Source organism: Cyrtonyx montezumae, unplaced genomic scaffold (genome assembly GCF_038088225.1).
Source record: "Cyrtonyx montezumae isolate F1298 unplaced genomic scaffold, pur_monq_1.0 scaffold_17, whole genome shotgun sequence".
In the NCBI taxonomy this organism is placed as follows: Eukaryota; Metazoa; Chordata; class Aves; order Galliformes; family Odontophoridae; genus Cyrtonyx; species Cyrtonyx montezumae.
Window position 1 is genome coordinate 20,402,264 of NW_027071903.1, and position 14,931 is coordinate 20,417,194.

Here is a 14,931-nt window from a genome sequence, read left to right on the forward strand (position 1 = left end):
ACACAAGGTTATAAGCACTTTCTCATTACATCCTGTCCACATACAACCCCTATAGGATATTTCTGGGGAAAAAAAATAGCAGTTGCAACATTATTTATGTCTACTTCCCTCAAAGCTCTGAAGCAGCCAGATTTATTTTGTCCAGGCTGTCCCAAAAGGCTCCTACAAGGATGAGCCCAAAACTGGAGCATCTGCCAGGTGACTTTGAATGCTATGAGTGATGCAGCAGGATATTACTGGGAAGGTACCCCCAAAAGCAAGCCATGGGCAGACACAGCCATTAGGATGCCTTATAGGGTCCCCATCTAGCACAGCAGGGCCTTGTCATCCTTCAGGAGTGCATGTCATAGAATCAAAGAATCATAGAATGGCAACAAAAGCAACAAAAAAACCCTTCAGGACATGAGATGGAATGGGGACCTTCCGCATGCTGCTGCCCATCTTGGCAAGGAGGAAAGCAGACATCTCACTGCATCAGCCAGAGGAGGAATTACAAGAAAGCTGCAAGGTGAAAGAGCCACAAGCCCTTCAAAGTCAGCTCCGCAAGGTTTGGAGGAGCATAGGCTTAATTTCATCAACTGTGAAAACCCATTAGCGTTTCGCTAAAGTTCATTTAAAATATTCATCTGGAGGATATTTTATGCAAAACTGTCTTAAAAGCTGTCACAAAATATAAACACTGCCATTTGAATTCTCCTCCCGTGGTGGTCACCTCCCAGCTGGTTCAAAGGACATCAGGGACAGCATCACGGCGTGACCCAAGTGATGGGACAACCCACGCAAAGAGCCCATTGCCAGTACTGAGAGAATAAATCCAGAGCAAGCTTTGGCCTCTTCCCAGTGGGTTTCCCACCCTGGGTGCTTGTCCACACAGATCTCCCACCGTGTGGTTCGGGGTCCTCTGCAAATGCTCCCCATGGTCCCAGCCCAAACCCAACACTTCATCCAAGGTACCTACGCCTACGATTTGCGGACAGCTCCATTCTCTTCCCCACAAAAGCTGCAGATTTTGGAGGCCGTTCTTGACATTTTCCCCAAAAAGACACCACATCCAGGGGCAATGTGGCTGTTAAATTAACAAAACCCAGCCCCGCCTCAGTGGGGAATTGGAACGCAAGAAGCTCTCCACCATGGTCCTTGTGATTAACAAAATATATTATTAGCATGCCAAAGTGAGGTTTGCCAGTGCCTATAAATACAAGCTGGCAGTGACTCAGCAAAGCTGCAGCTATTTTTTTTTACCCCTTAATTTCTCAGGTAGGAGCATCTTGGGGTCCTGGCTCCCAGGGATGCTGCGCAGAGGTCGCCATGGAAACCCAACGCTGCAGAAATCGGAGCTTCACCAGGAGAAACCTGCACAACCCCCCCCAACTCCAACCAGGGATAGCGTGGAATAGGTTGGCAGCATGAGAATGGGGTTTTCAGCTTTATTTTTTAAGCTATTCTTGGCTTTTAAAGCCATCCCTGCTACGTGGCAGTGAAGCTTCTTTGTTGTCTCCTATAGGGATGTGCTGGAAGGCTGCAGGCACAAAGCAGATTTAACTCATTTACTGACCCTCCGAATCAACAGTGGTAACATCTGAGGTTCCTGATGCTTTTTCTACACCCCATCAGTGGTCTCAATAGGCCCTAAGATATAAAATCCTCAGATGTGATTAGATTATGTGATTCCCGAGCTTAAAGGATATTTATATATTTTTGCCTGTGAAGCAGGGCCCTGGAGCAGAGACAGGCAAAGTTTTCCAGGAAAAAAAAAAAAAGTAAAAAATCCAACAAAACACCGAATGTTTGGCAACCCCCAAATTTCCATGCTTTTGTCCAAGTTTCAAAGAGCTCTTTGTGCCTGGAGGATGCCAGCGCTGTCTCACTGCGACATTTCAACAAGGCACTGCCGCTGAAAGGAGATTTGCATTTGGAAACTCCCTGCAATTTTGCTTTTCCATTCCTATTCTACAGAAAATCCAGCTGGAAACCAACTCTGTGTTGGCTAACCAGCCCAGGAGCCTTGGGATGGCTCCTACCCACCTGGAGCACAGCAGGGATGAGCACCAGCTCCCTGTGTTAATATTCCTGCTATTAATGATGCTGTAGTAGTTTGAAAGCTGAGAACTGTGCTTTTCATGGCACCAATGATTTGAAAAGCAGAGTGTGGAAGTTAACAAGCTCCTGGCATCCAGCAAAACCTGTCTGCCTCAAGGGAGCAGCTTCACTTTGGGAAGGAACCACTCAAGTGCACAGGATTTCAACTGGAGGTGGTTCTCACTGCTTGCAATACTAGAAGGAGTTAGAAGGGGAAAAAAAAAAAGGATCTTTCTCTTTTAGCTTAAGTGAAACATTTCCCACACTCTGGGGATTTACCCTTACTTGTGCTTCTCTGTGCAGCAAGCAAGGGAACAAATGCGACCTGGGGTGACGCTATCTCTGAACACCAAGAAGCCCGTTGAAATCAGAGTCATCCCATTGACCACTCTATCACCAATATCTTTTCTATGCTTACTTTGGATATCAGGAAAAATTTCTTCTCTGAAAGAGTGGTCAGGTGCTGGCACAGGCTGCCCAGGGAGGTGGTGGGGTGACCCTGGAGGTGCTCCAGAACCGTGGAGATGAGGCACTGAAGGATGAGGTCATTGGACACAGTGGGGTGGGTTGGAGTTGGACTGGGGGGATCTTAGAGTTCCTTTCCAGCCCTAATGACTCTGTGATTCTGTGGGATGCTCAAATCATAATATCCGAGATCCAACATCCCCACATCACCCAGGGACTCAAATCAGCCAGCACATCCCCAGGTCTGCCCATTTTGTCCTTCCTATTTGCAGTTCTCTCCCCAGCCCAGCCACGTTGGAGCATCTTCAATTAGATCTCAGTGCCCACAGAGCTACAGAGGAAGGACAAGAGCCAGAAACGTGGATAAGGTCACCACAAGGCTTTTAAAAATGTAAATGAAGCCCAAGGAGCTGGACTAATCCTGCAAGCAATGAGATTAGCACAAGGTCCCCTTGGAACAGGTTGAGCCCATCTGCTTGGGATTCCCCTTGAGAAGGAAGCCCCCAAGGACAGCACCAAGCCCACTGCTCCCAAGGGCACCTCTGGCACTATCTCACTCCTGGTATGAGACATCAAGCAAGGGGAAAGGAAAAAAATAAGATGTGGTTTGGTCCCCATCAGCATTTTGGTCGCAGAGCATCACTGCTGATGCTGCATCCCTTGAAGGGAAAAGAAAGTGCAAGGGAAGCTGGAAAGCTCAATCCCAAGACTTTGGGGAAAGGCTGAGTTTCACCTTCAGAGTTTACTTGGGAAGTTTTGGAAACGCTGTTGGAAAAGCCCACCAGAGCTCCAAATCTGGTGCTCCTCTGAGCCCAAGCCCTCCTGCAGCCCTGGTCCCCAATACCAGGCTGCCAGGGCCAGGCACAGCTTCTTCAGTCCAGCATCATTAATAAAAGTTTATGCTTAAAGTATGGCAGCAAGCCCCCTCCCCAAACAAGGCAGCCACCTACATACAAGTGGGGGAAGAGCAGATCCTTTAATGCCTCACCCCAGCAGATGCTTTGTGCTGTTAAGCTCTGACTTTATAATATATTTACTATATTAGCCCCAGTCCACAGTCTGCTGCCCGCCATCCTCCCAACACCTTCACCAAAACACAGAACCAAAGGGAAACTGAAGGACAGGGCACCAATACTGCTCAGCAGTACCCATCGTTTTCAGCCCCACGTGCAGACTGAAGTCTATTTCTCCCTGGAAAACACTTTACTACTCTACCAAAGCCAAAAATACATGTTTTTACACTTTTCTCACCTAGGGAACTGCCTTCCCAGATGCTCAGAGGTCACACCAAGCTCATTCCCACCACAGGCTGCATTGATGAGCCTCCAGCACAAGCCCACTGCAGGCTCCACAAGCCCCTCTAAGGCTCCAGTGCCCTCACTGGGATGATTAATAGCCTTTCAGCCAGTAAAACAAAAACCCATTAAGAGCACTAATATTTGTTCTCCCTGCTCTCTGTCTACTTCATCTCATCCTTCAACATAAGCTCTGCGTGTTTGCAGATGGAGACAGAAAACCTGAAAGCCCAGATGCCATGGAGACAAGCCCCTTTTTGGGGTTACTTATCATTCAACAGTACAGAGACCATCTCCCCTTGATGAAAACCCCCAAACCCTCTTGCTGCTGGGGCTCTTAGAAGCCTTTTATACCTGCTTCACCATGTGGGATGTATCTGAGCCAAGAACAGCCTTGGGGTGGCTCATTGCCCACCACCCGGTGCAACAAGTCAATAAACCACATTCAACAGCCGGGTGGATGAGAAACACGTTTGCCACTGGGATACAAAGTCACTCAAACAGAGCATTTATCTCGGGGTAGGAGCAGCTTCCTTATTTTGGAAGCACCCCCACCCGTTCCCAACCAAACAGTCCATTATAGGGATCATGTTCATGACGATGTTTCGTTTCTAGAAATTTTTCTTACAATATGCTTGCAAACAACCCCAAATTGCCCAGTTGCAACACATGGCCTGATTGTATTTCCAGCATCTGAACTGAGAAGATCTGTAAAACCATCATTTCCCCAAAACGAGGGTAGCTTGACCGCATATGGACCATCTGCCCCCAAAATCCTGCCCGTCTGACAGCACTCAGGGTGAGGATTAGGATCTGAGCCAACATGTGCACTGAGCATCCCAAAGGCATTTTGGTGCAGATGTGAATTTTCACACCACCTTTTGTCTCAAGTCCATTCCACCATCAACGTCCAATGGGATTTCTCCCATTGGAGCAGCAGGACGGGTCCCACTGGTCCAATCCATAGAATCACAGAACAGCTTGGGTTGGAAGTGACCTCAAAGATCACCTGGCTCCAACCCCCCCTGCCACAGTCAGGATTGCCACCCGCCACATCAGTCTGCCCAGGATCCCATCCACCTTGTCCTTAGATGCCTCTGGGGATGGGCTGGGGATGTAAGATGGAGCAAAAAGCAGATCTTTGAGACACTGCTGAAAGCACAGCTTTTTTGGGGATTCTTTTCTTGCTCTCTTGCTATTTCTTAACATATTCTCTGCAGATTTTCCCCAGTTGGTTGGGACCTGAGGCGCTCCCCATCTCAGCACATCTTTCTGCGTTCCCCCATCCTTCCCAGATAATCTTTAGGGAGAGGAGGAATTGATAAGCTGGTGTAAAAAAAAAAAAAAAAAACAACAACCAAAAAACCCACTGACTGGCACTCCTTTCAAAATACAAAAGAAACAGAACGAAACGGCTGTGAAAAGAAGCACTGCTTAATGAGGAATTACATCTGTGCCAGTGAGTCACGGCAGGGAGGCTGCACAGCAGCAACGGGCACCTGTGATGATGGGGACCACGCAGGAGCCTTCAGCCTCACTTGCTTTATGATGGGACACCCAGAAAACCACAGATCCATCATGGGGATGTTGAGAGCTGGGTGCCCCGTGGCAGGACCCCAACCCCAAAGAGGCATCGGGAGATCTCCCAGAGCACCACCCAGGGCCGGGTTTTGGCTCGGGGTGAGCTCAGGGATCCGCTGGGTGAAGGATGAGTCAGGTCGGGTGACAGCCAAAAAGTGTGCTCAGCACTTCTGCACGCGCCCGGGGGGAGGCAATAAATCAGACACGTAGGCGCACGCTGCTTTGCCTCATGTAGACCTGGGATTGCCACCTATCGTCCGGGTTCTGCACTGGGACCGGGAAATCTCGCCTGCAGCCCCGCTGAATCCCTTCCAGCCCCATCCTTTTCCTTTCTCCCTTGTTTTCCACCAAACCAGCCACGCTCAGCCCTATGGTGCTGCTTCTCCTCCTACCCGTTTGCTGCATGATGCTTTCACGCTCGATCCGTGTTTGTTTTTTAACCGCTACTTCAAAAACTGAACCAAAACTCACGGCAGCGGGGCGCGTTTTGCACCCTAATGACCCCTCCGGTGTCATCAGAGCGGGGACAAGCGGAGCCCACCAGCATCCAGCCCCCACCCCGGCCTGCCTCAGTTTCCCCCCTCTTATTCTAAAGGCTTTCCCGGCTCCTTTAAGCCCCCCCCGCCCGCTGAGGCTCGGCCCCTTTCTCTGACACAGCAGCCGAACCGGGAGCCGCGGGGAGGCTGCGGCCGGGCCGGGGCCGGGCGCCCACCGCCGCTCCCCCCCCCCCGCCCCATGGCTCTGCCCGGGGCGTCGGGAGCAGCCCACCCCGCTCCCCCCCCCCGGAGCCCAGGGGGCGGCCGGCCCTGAACCGGCACCGCTACCGCCGGTCGGTCCCGGGGGGAGTAAGGGGAGTGGGGGGGGTGGGGGTGGAGCGGGAGGGGGATGCGGGAAGAGGGGATGGAGGATGCGGGAATGTGGGAACCAGGGGTGTGGGTACCAGGGATGGAGGATACGGGTGCCAGGGATGTGAGCACCAGGGATGTGGGTACCGGGGATGCAGGTACCGGGGATGTGGGTACGGGGGATGTGGGTACCAGGGGTATGAGCACCGTAGATGAAGGATAGAGACAGTGGGGATAGAGGATGCGGATACCAAGGATGAAGGATGCAGGTGGAGGGGATGGAGGATGTAAGCACTGGGGATGGAGGATTCAATTAGCAGGGATGCAAGATGAGAGTAACGGGTTGAGAGGATGCAACGACACCGATCTTCCCTGCTTGCATCCCCATGCCCCCGTACCCCACTCTGCCTCCACCCTCGGTGCATTTCCCCCCACCCTGAGGGATGAGAGGGGGGCAGAGGGGGTATTTTGATGGACCCCCCCCTTAAACTGGTGAGGTCCCAAGGGATATCCCCTCCCCCCAGAACCCCTCAGGTAACATCTCACCCCTTCTGACAGCAGCTGAGAGAAGGTGGCCCCTGGCCTCCACGCAGAAGCCCTGAGGGAGGAGGAAGAGGAGGAGGAAGAGGAGGAGGGGGAGGAAGGAAGAAAAAAAATAATAAAAGGACGAGGAAGAGCTTGGAGAGGAGCCAGGCGCTGGGAAAGGGTGATCTGGATCTGTCTGCTTGCTCACCACTGCACCGGTAAGTTCCCAGGTTGTCTGTCTGTCCATCTGTCTGCCTGTCCGTCCATCTGGCTCAGTGAGACCCCTGTCTGCATGTCTCAAAGTAAGGGTGTGTGTTTGCGGGGGGGGGGGGGTTATATAGAGCCTTCTCCCCTCCCCATTTTTCCATCCCCAGCAGGGCTGGCTCCCTCACTGTCTGTCTGTCCCTGCAGGAGGGAAACCTGAAGGCTCCCATCACTGCCCAGCATCGGAGCCACCGGCCCTGGAGCAAGGGCCCAACGTGGGGTGGCTGCACCACTTCTGGGGGGCACCCGGCCCTTCATCGCCCTTCCCATCCCCAGCGAGCAGGAAAAGCTCCATCCGCTGGATTTTAGCTTCCTGGGACATCCAAGGGACTCTTCCTCCTCCTCCATGGTCCCCCTGCACCTCCCCAAGGCTGTCGGCTGAGCCCTATCCTCATCCCCTGCCTGGCTCCGCATGCTGCACCCAGAGCCTGGAGCAGCCCCCAGCCGCCCCGTTGCTCCACACCGCGGCTCAGAGCCCCCCAACAACGGCCTCGGTGGCGAGGTGGGGAGGCCAGCGGGGACTCCTGGGGGACGTTAAGATGGTGAGAGCTCTCTGGCCGAGAGGGGCTGCGCGGACGCCAGGCCACCGGGTTTGGGGGTCGCAGGATGGACAGAGCCCTTGGGGCTGGGAGCCGAGGCCGGTAAGGAAGGATGGACTCCCGGAGCTGCCAGGACAGGCAGCCCAGTGACCCCCCCAGCAGCAGCAGCAGCAATTGTAGCAGCGGCAAAAGCGAAGGCGAGAGGGAGAGGATTCGCAGCCGGATGAAAATGGTCATCGGGCAACTGGAAGGCATCTTGCAGGAGCTCAAGGAGGTCGCCAAGGAGCTCCGGGAGGTAAGAGAGCGCGGTGTGGAGAGGACATCGGGTGGGGGGCACAAGGAGGTGGGGTGGTTGAGGCTGTGCCTGTCCCAGCCCTATCCCCGACAGCATCACTTCCAAAAAAGTGGGGGGGAAATAGGCTGTGTTTGGAGAAATTGCTGCTGACCTTGATGCTTGGGGCCACGCTGCCCATCCCCATGGATGTTGGGAGAGAGCTAGGAGAAAGGAGCTGAAGCTGGGAAAATCCTGGGGGATCTGGGGATGCTCTGTCCTAAGGGGTTCTGTGTCAAAGCATAGGGGTGGATGGAGAGGAGGTGACGGATCCCTCGTGCTGGTGGCCTGGGGGTGATGAGTCCCCGGAGGGAAACGTGGCAGAAGGCTCCTTCCTGCTGGCAAAAAATGTATATATATGCAAACAAAGTGTGGTTCGAGCTTCCACTTGGTCCAGAGATGCAGTGAGGAGGAATTTAATTGCGGAAGGGTTGCACACCACCAGTGTGTTTGGAAAGTGGACCTGTTTGTGGCTGTGAGTTGTGGATGTCCTGGCTGGGAATCTGGTGGTGGCCTTGAGCACGGCTTGGTTTTGGGATGGGGCAGGTGGCTGTGTGCCCTGAGCCAAGTGTGGTTGGGGTGTTATTGGGTGTTATTGGGGTGTGAAATTAGTGCAGGTTTTGCTGGGGGGTCATGGTAGAGGAGCAAAGCAGCTGCACTGTGCAGGTGACACGTGCAGGCACCAGAAGCTGGCAGGAGCCCTTCTGGAGGGATGAGCGTGGACTGACAGCACACTTGGTATAGATGTGGACGTGCTCAGGGAGGTGACACCTTCCAGCCTAAAGCATTCCCTGGGTCCTTCTTTAGGATAGCTCTGCTCGCTCTATGAGGTTTTAGGGGGGCTGTTCCCCCAGGAAAGCCAACTCTTGTCCCCAGGTGTTGCCACATTCCACAGTTCATCACCCCACCAGGTCACCAGGTCTCTTACTCGTTTGCAGAAAGCAAAACCAAACATAGCAAGAGAAGAAAGGCACCTGGTTCCTTCTGGGACAGCCCAGAACCCCTCTGACAAATCCCTGATGTATTAGAAATATTATTATTAATAATAATAAACAGGAGGCAGAGCTGTTTTCTGTTTAGTCTAAACTCACTTCACTCTCCTCCAGTAGCTTTGAGAGGCCTTCAAAAATGGCAATTCACGGCAGCTTCAGCGGCCCTTTCATAGAGCTCATGTATTTAAGGCCAGGAGAGACCTCCACATGCACCTGAGCATCCTTTCTGAGTGCTCCAGATCTTAACCCTTTGGTCCCCATTCAACTTCTGTGGCTGCGAAGTCCTTTAGCATCCCTGCAGCATCCTTGGTAGACAGCCCAAGACTTCTGGGGAAGTCTGAGGACACAAGGCAGGTGTGAAGGGCTCTGGAGATGTTCATTCATCCCAGGAGGTGCAGGAGGAGATGGAGACAAGCAAGACAGGGGACAATCTATGTGTCCCCAAGGGGTGCATCCCAAACTGCCTGCAGCACAAGTCTGATGACCAGCCATGGATTTCTGGGGACATCCATCTTCTCCTGTCCCCTCTTTGCCCCCTTCCTGCTCATCCCTCACTCCTGATATTGTTTCCTCCCTGAAGGCTGTCATTCCAGATGTCCATTGTATCGGGGAAGCTGTTTTACCAGTCTATTCTCCCACTCTCCCTCCTCCCTTTTGTGTATATAATTATTCTCCAGCGCTCCACGACAGGGCTGTATTATGTGTGGGGAAAATGATTATTAAATCTTCATCTGAAATCGCACACTGGAAGTAAAAATTGCACAGGAGGCCAGGACCAAATGTGCTTCCGCCAAGCGGGATCCACATCCTCTGCCCTTTGTAGCTGTATCCCCCATCTTTGTTACCCACATCTTTGGTATTTGCAGCCCTGGTACCCATATCCTCCATCCTCCATCCCTGCACAGCTGGTGCAAACTCTGGTACCCACATCCTCTATTCCTGGTACCTGCATCCTTCTTATACAGTCCTAGTAGTCTCATCCACCACACCTGGTACCTGTATCCTTCTTACCCGCATCCTCCATCCATATCCCCAGTACCTCCATACTCCATGCTTGGTTCCCACATCCCCAGTACCTGCATTCCCATGGGATGCACTGTGGGAAGAGGCGATGCCATCTCTGCACATCCTCTGGTGTGCATACAGCCCCTGACCCCCAAAAGACCCCACAAGGGGTGTCCCATCACACCTGCACCCGGCAAGCAATGCCAGGACATCTCCTGCCCCTCCCTTTGGTGGGAGGAAAGTCCACAGCGCAACCCCTTTGATAAAAAAAATACCTTAATAACATTGTAATCGATAGGTGATTAGCTGGGAACGCTTTTCTTGGTGAGAGAGCGGCTTGCTATTCTGTTAACACATTTCAAAGATGCGTGTGATGAGTTTGAACTCTTTAGTGGCTGATGATACAGCAAATGGTCCAGAGATGCTCGATGCGCTGGAACAGACAACACGGAGTGCTCATTCATACATGTCAGCTTGGGCAGAGAGGCCACTGTCACTCAGCTTCTCCTCGCTTGCTTGCAAGTGAGCTCTGATTAATGATTGATTCATTATTAAATATTTACTCCCTCTTCACCAAAAAGTGTTTCAGGAGATGTGGAAAAGCTCCTTCTGTATGGCTGCAGGGTCGTGGGGCTGCTGGAGGCTTTGGGCTGCTCCTTTTCCCAGTGGAGGAATGGATTTTTTGATGGTGTAGGAAAATCCTCAGGGATGATTCGGAGTGCGGTGTTGGGAACGGGGAGCAAACATCACTGCTCCTCTCTCTGCCTGCTGCAGGAATTGGTGCTTTGCCCCATGTTGGGTGAAACACTGGGGTGGGATGACATGCACACGCACGGATCCCCCATCACTGAACCAAAAGCTCCCCGCTGCCCCCCGCTTTGATCCCACTGCTGCTCCACTTCAAAGGCTGCGACGCCGGGGCCGTGAGATTGCAGCACTTTGATGGTGAGCGTCTCCCTGCTCCTTCCATCCACTCCTGGAGGTGCATTATCCATCACCGCCCGCTCGGACGCAGCCTTTGAAGTCCCCTCTTGTCTTCCTGCATCATCCTCCAGCTCCCCAGCAGCTCTGGAGTTGTCAAAGAAATTATCTCGTGAATAAGAAACAGCACTATGTCAAAATGCAAGCCATTGCAACCGAGCTGGTTACCAAAACTCCGTTCAAAAATAATTCAAAGAAAAGCAATGATGCTCCACTTGTTCATCACCCCTCGGCAGGTATCCAGCTGGGGAGGGAGCAACCCTGCTGGGGACACAGCTGTTAGCTGAAAAGCTCCCAGTGCTGCTCTGCTGGGTGGGCACCCAGGGTGGGGAGCACCCAGTGCTCCAGCTGGGGTGACTGGGGGCAGCTGGCTGGTCCTCCAGCCCAATTCCATCAATCTGTGTTGCTTTTGGGAACATGTGGGCTGCTGGGGGTTAATTCTGGTGGACAAAGCCTGGTGGTTGGAGCAGGGCTGAGCTCCATCTGTTTTAACAAATGTCTTTTTTTTTTTCTTGCAAGAAGGTGAAACCTATAGAAAGATAGAATCATAGAACCAGTAGGTTTGATAAAGGTCTCCAAGATCACCAAGCACAACCCCAACCCATCCCACTATGCCCCCTGACCATGGCCCTCAGTGCCACATCTCATGCTTCTTGAATTCCTCTAGTGAAAGTGACAGCACCACCTCCCTGGGCAATTTGTGCCAATGCTTCACCGCTCTTTCTGAGAATAAATCTTACCTAATATCCAAACTGAACCACCCCTGGCACAACATGAGGCCTTCACATTCCATCCTATAGGTGAAGAATGTCCTCTCTTGGCACCCAGATAACCCCAGTGGTCCCAGCACCCACTGGCAGGTGCCAGACCCATACATCACCCCAAAACCCATTTAGAGCGACCGTCTCAGGTCTCTCTGTCCCTCCCCATTTCCCCCATCCCAGCTCACTCCATTAAAACGCTTTGACAATCCAAAGAAGCAGAGGGGAAGAAAAGACCAAATCCTGCTTTGCATTCAAATCCTCAGCAGGTACCCAGTGTCACGGAGGTATTTAACACCCCCCCCACTCTGCCTGGTTAAAATAGAAAGTGCAGGGAAGGGCACTCCTAAAAATAGATCCGATGTGACACTAATCCCCTCGGGGACCGCAATGGGGACAGCGTCTCATGGCTCCTCCTGGCACCCAGCCTCCCCAGGAGGGTCCCAGTGGCAAGGAGAGGTGAGGAAGGTCCCCTGTTCTGGGAAAGGGACCCGGTGCTGAGCCTTCCTGTAAAGAGAGGTGATCTCATTTCAGAGAAGGGTTTCATGAAATCATTTTTCTGCCTTATTAAAAAATAATAATAACTGGGTGTTTCCCAGGAACAACTCTTCTCCTGAGCTTCTTCCTCATTCTTTCCTGTCACTGAGAAAGAAGAGGTCATATAGGCTTCTTTTCATTCTTTTTCCCTCAAAGAACAAAAAGAAAAAAGAAATAAAATGCAATCTGGTCAGGCTTTGGGAGCATTTCTCATTTGGCATGTTTCTTGTGGGTGCTGCAGCTCCAGCCAAGGACCCCAGTTTGCTCTTGGCATCCTTCAAAGCCGCAGCCTGAAGAATGGATGGTGATAGTGTTGTGTCCTCCAGATGAGCCCTGGGCTGCTGGGTGCATTTATAGCATTTTAATATTTCACCTGACCCCATGGTTCAAAGTTGAGAATGCACAGAACAAGCACATGGGATGGAAACCAAGAAGACTCTGCAGTGAAAATAGGATGGAAGGTTGACACCTGAGGATTTAGTTTTCTCCAAAATTGATCAAAAAACTTGTGTTAAAAAGTGTGTAGAAATGATGGAGGGATGGTTTACCATTGGGATTTTTTATTGTCGGCAGATGAGGAAAGTCCAACAGCCTTGGATGATGCTGGTGGAGATACAGCAATGACTGCTGGCGGTGTGTGGAGGAGGAAATGAAAGGTGTCAGGCAGGACATTGCTTGTTGATTTGTCTTCCATCCTTATTTTGGGAAGCTCGTGATTTACTTCCACCAGGAAATGATGTGTGGATGGCATGAGGAATGAAAAGGAAGGGGAGAGTAGAGCAATCATGAAAAGTAACCCTATAAAGGACATGGGGCCATATTTGGAAAGCATGGGGGCACCTCTTTGTCCCCAGGATGCCATGCTTTCACTGCTTCTAGATACATTACACATTCTGTGAGTGATGGGGGAGCATCCATCAAGGAACCTTAGAATGGCCTGCTTCAGCTTCTCCATGTGAGGAGCTGAGATTTTTGGAGCAAAGGAGTCAGTTTTTATTTCTGTTTCCCCATGGTTGACTGTGAGGGACCAGGGGATGCCATGTGCGTTGGTATTTGGGGTGTCTGCTTCCTTCTGACCAAAATTCTGGTCCAAAGCTTGTTGGGGGTCCCCAAAAAATAGCAGGGAGCTATTTGGGCACCACGAGCATCCTGAAGTCACCATGCTGTCTGGTGGGCTTCCCCCTCCTCTTTCCAAGGGCCAATCCCTCCATCCATCTGTCCATCCATCTGCCCACAGGTAGTGAGCCAGATCGACCGGCTGACGTCCGACTTCGATTTCGAGCTGGAGCCAGATGACTGGACAACAGCAACGGCCAGCAGCACCTCCAGCAGTGAGAAAGGGGGTGTCTCCTTTGAGCTGGGACCTCTCGACTTCACAGCGGCCGACATCCTGTCTGACAGCTGGGAATTCTGCTCGTTCCTGGATGCCTCCACCCCATCCGACCAAGGGGACGGTCCTGACCCGTCACAGCCGCAGCCCCCGCCGTGCCGCCAGCCTGACTACCGGCTGATGAACGGCGGGGTCCCCATTGCCAACGGACCCCGGGGTGGCACCCCGGACTCATCCAGTGAGGAGGCATTCACTCCCCAACAGAAAGGTCCCCATCACCGGACGGCTGGCACGCGGGAGCGGGTTCGCTTCAGTGACAAGGTGCTCTACCATGCCTTGTGTTGTGATGATGATGGGGATGGAGCCGACGAAGCATCCCCAAATGAGGACAGCACTGAGGAGCGTGGCCTCAAGGTGACCCCGAAGAACCAACCGTCCATTGGTGGCAATGGAGGTGGCACCCACGGAGGGCCACCAGCCCGGCGGCTGATGAGGAACAGCAGCACGCAGACTGTGGCCGACAAAAGCACTCAGACAGTGCTGCCTTACATCCCGGCCAAACAGAAACTCAAAACAAAAAACTGACGTTGGTTCCAGACCAACCAAGGGTTGGGGTTGGGGGTTTGGGGAAGGGATCAGAAGAATATATATATATATATACATATATAAATATATATTTAAATAAATCGCTACTACTAATAAAATCGAGATGAAAAGTTGGCAGAGGAGACAAATGTCCAACTACATTACCCGTCGTTTTCGAGGCTCAGGGAATTTTCAACTGTTTTGTGGATGGAAGATGCAGCTCAATAAACTGTTCATCGTGGAGAATACCAACGATAACATATAGAGATCCTATGTATATACGTACCAAGTGAGGCAAGCCTCTCACTTGGGGACATGGGGACACTGAGAGAGGTTGTTGACTGGGCTAGGAAGGGTGAATATCCCTCCCTGTGATGTTCCATAGGCACTCGTCAGGGAAAACAGGATGGGAAAAACATTCTGAGAATTCACAGTTTGTCTGAGGGGGAACTCACTCCAGGAATGGCAGGGAAAGAGTTCGAGGGCCAACATCGCATCATGTCCCCATCTTGGGGTCTCCATCCTTAGGCAACTGGTATTTCTGATGCCTCTGATGTTTGTAAAAAACAGGGCATGTCTGCTGATGGGAATCATTTCCCATGAGCTGAAATAAGAAGTGCGATTTTGTTTTTTAGGATTTTTAAAGTCTTTTTTCCCCCTAGTTTTTAGGATCTTTTCCCCTCTGCTGTATTAACATCACCTTCCTTTGCATTTCCCCAGGGCTGGGATCTTGTGAAAATTTTATTTGTGAAAATAAAATCTATTTTCATAAATAGAGATACCAAGAGATTGAGCGTCCCTACCCCATGTGGTGGA

The 14,931-nt window shown here is 51.8% G+C and overlaps 1 protein-coding gene across 1 annotated transcript; it reads left to right on the top strand.

The window, feature by feature from the left end:
• Nucleotides 1-6,093: 6,093 nt before the first annotated feature.
• INSYN1 (inhibitory synaptic factor 1) lies at nt 6,094-14,586 on the top strand. Its single transcript, XM_065734298.1, has 4 exons — nt 6,094-6,249; nt 6,824-7,008; nt 7,202-7,888; nt 13,438-14,586. The coding sequence occupies exons 3-4, from the start codon at nt 7,706-7,708 to the stop codon at nt 14,113-14,115; spliced, it is 861 nt and encodes a 286-aa protein (XP_065590370.1). The 5' UTR covers nt 6,094-6,249; nt 6,824-7,008; nt 7,202-7,705; the 3' UTR covers nt 14,116-14,586.
• Nucleotides 14,587-14,931: the final 345 nt, after the last annotated feature.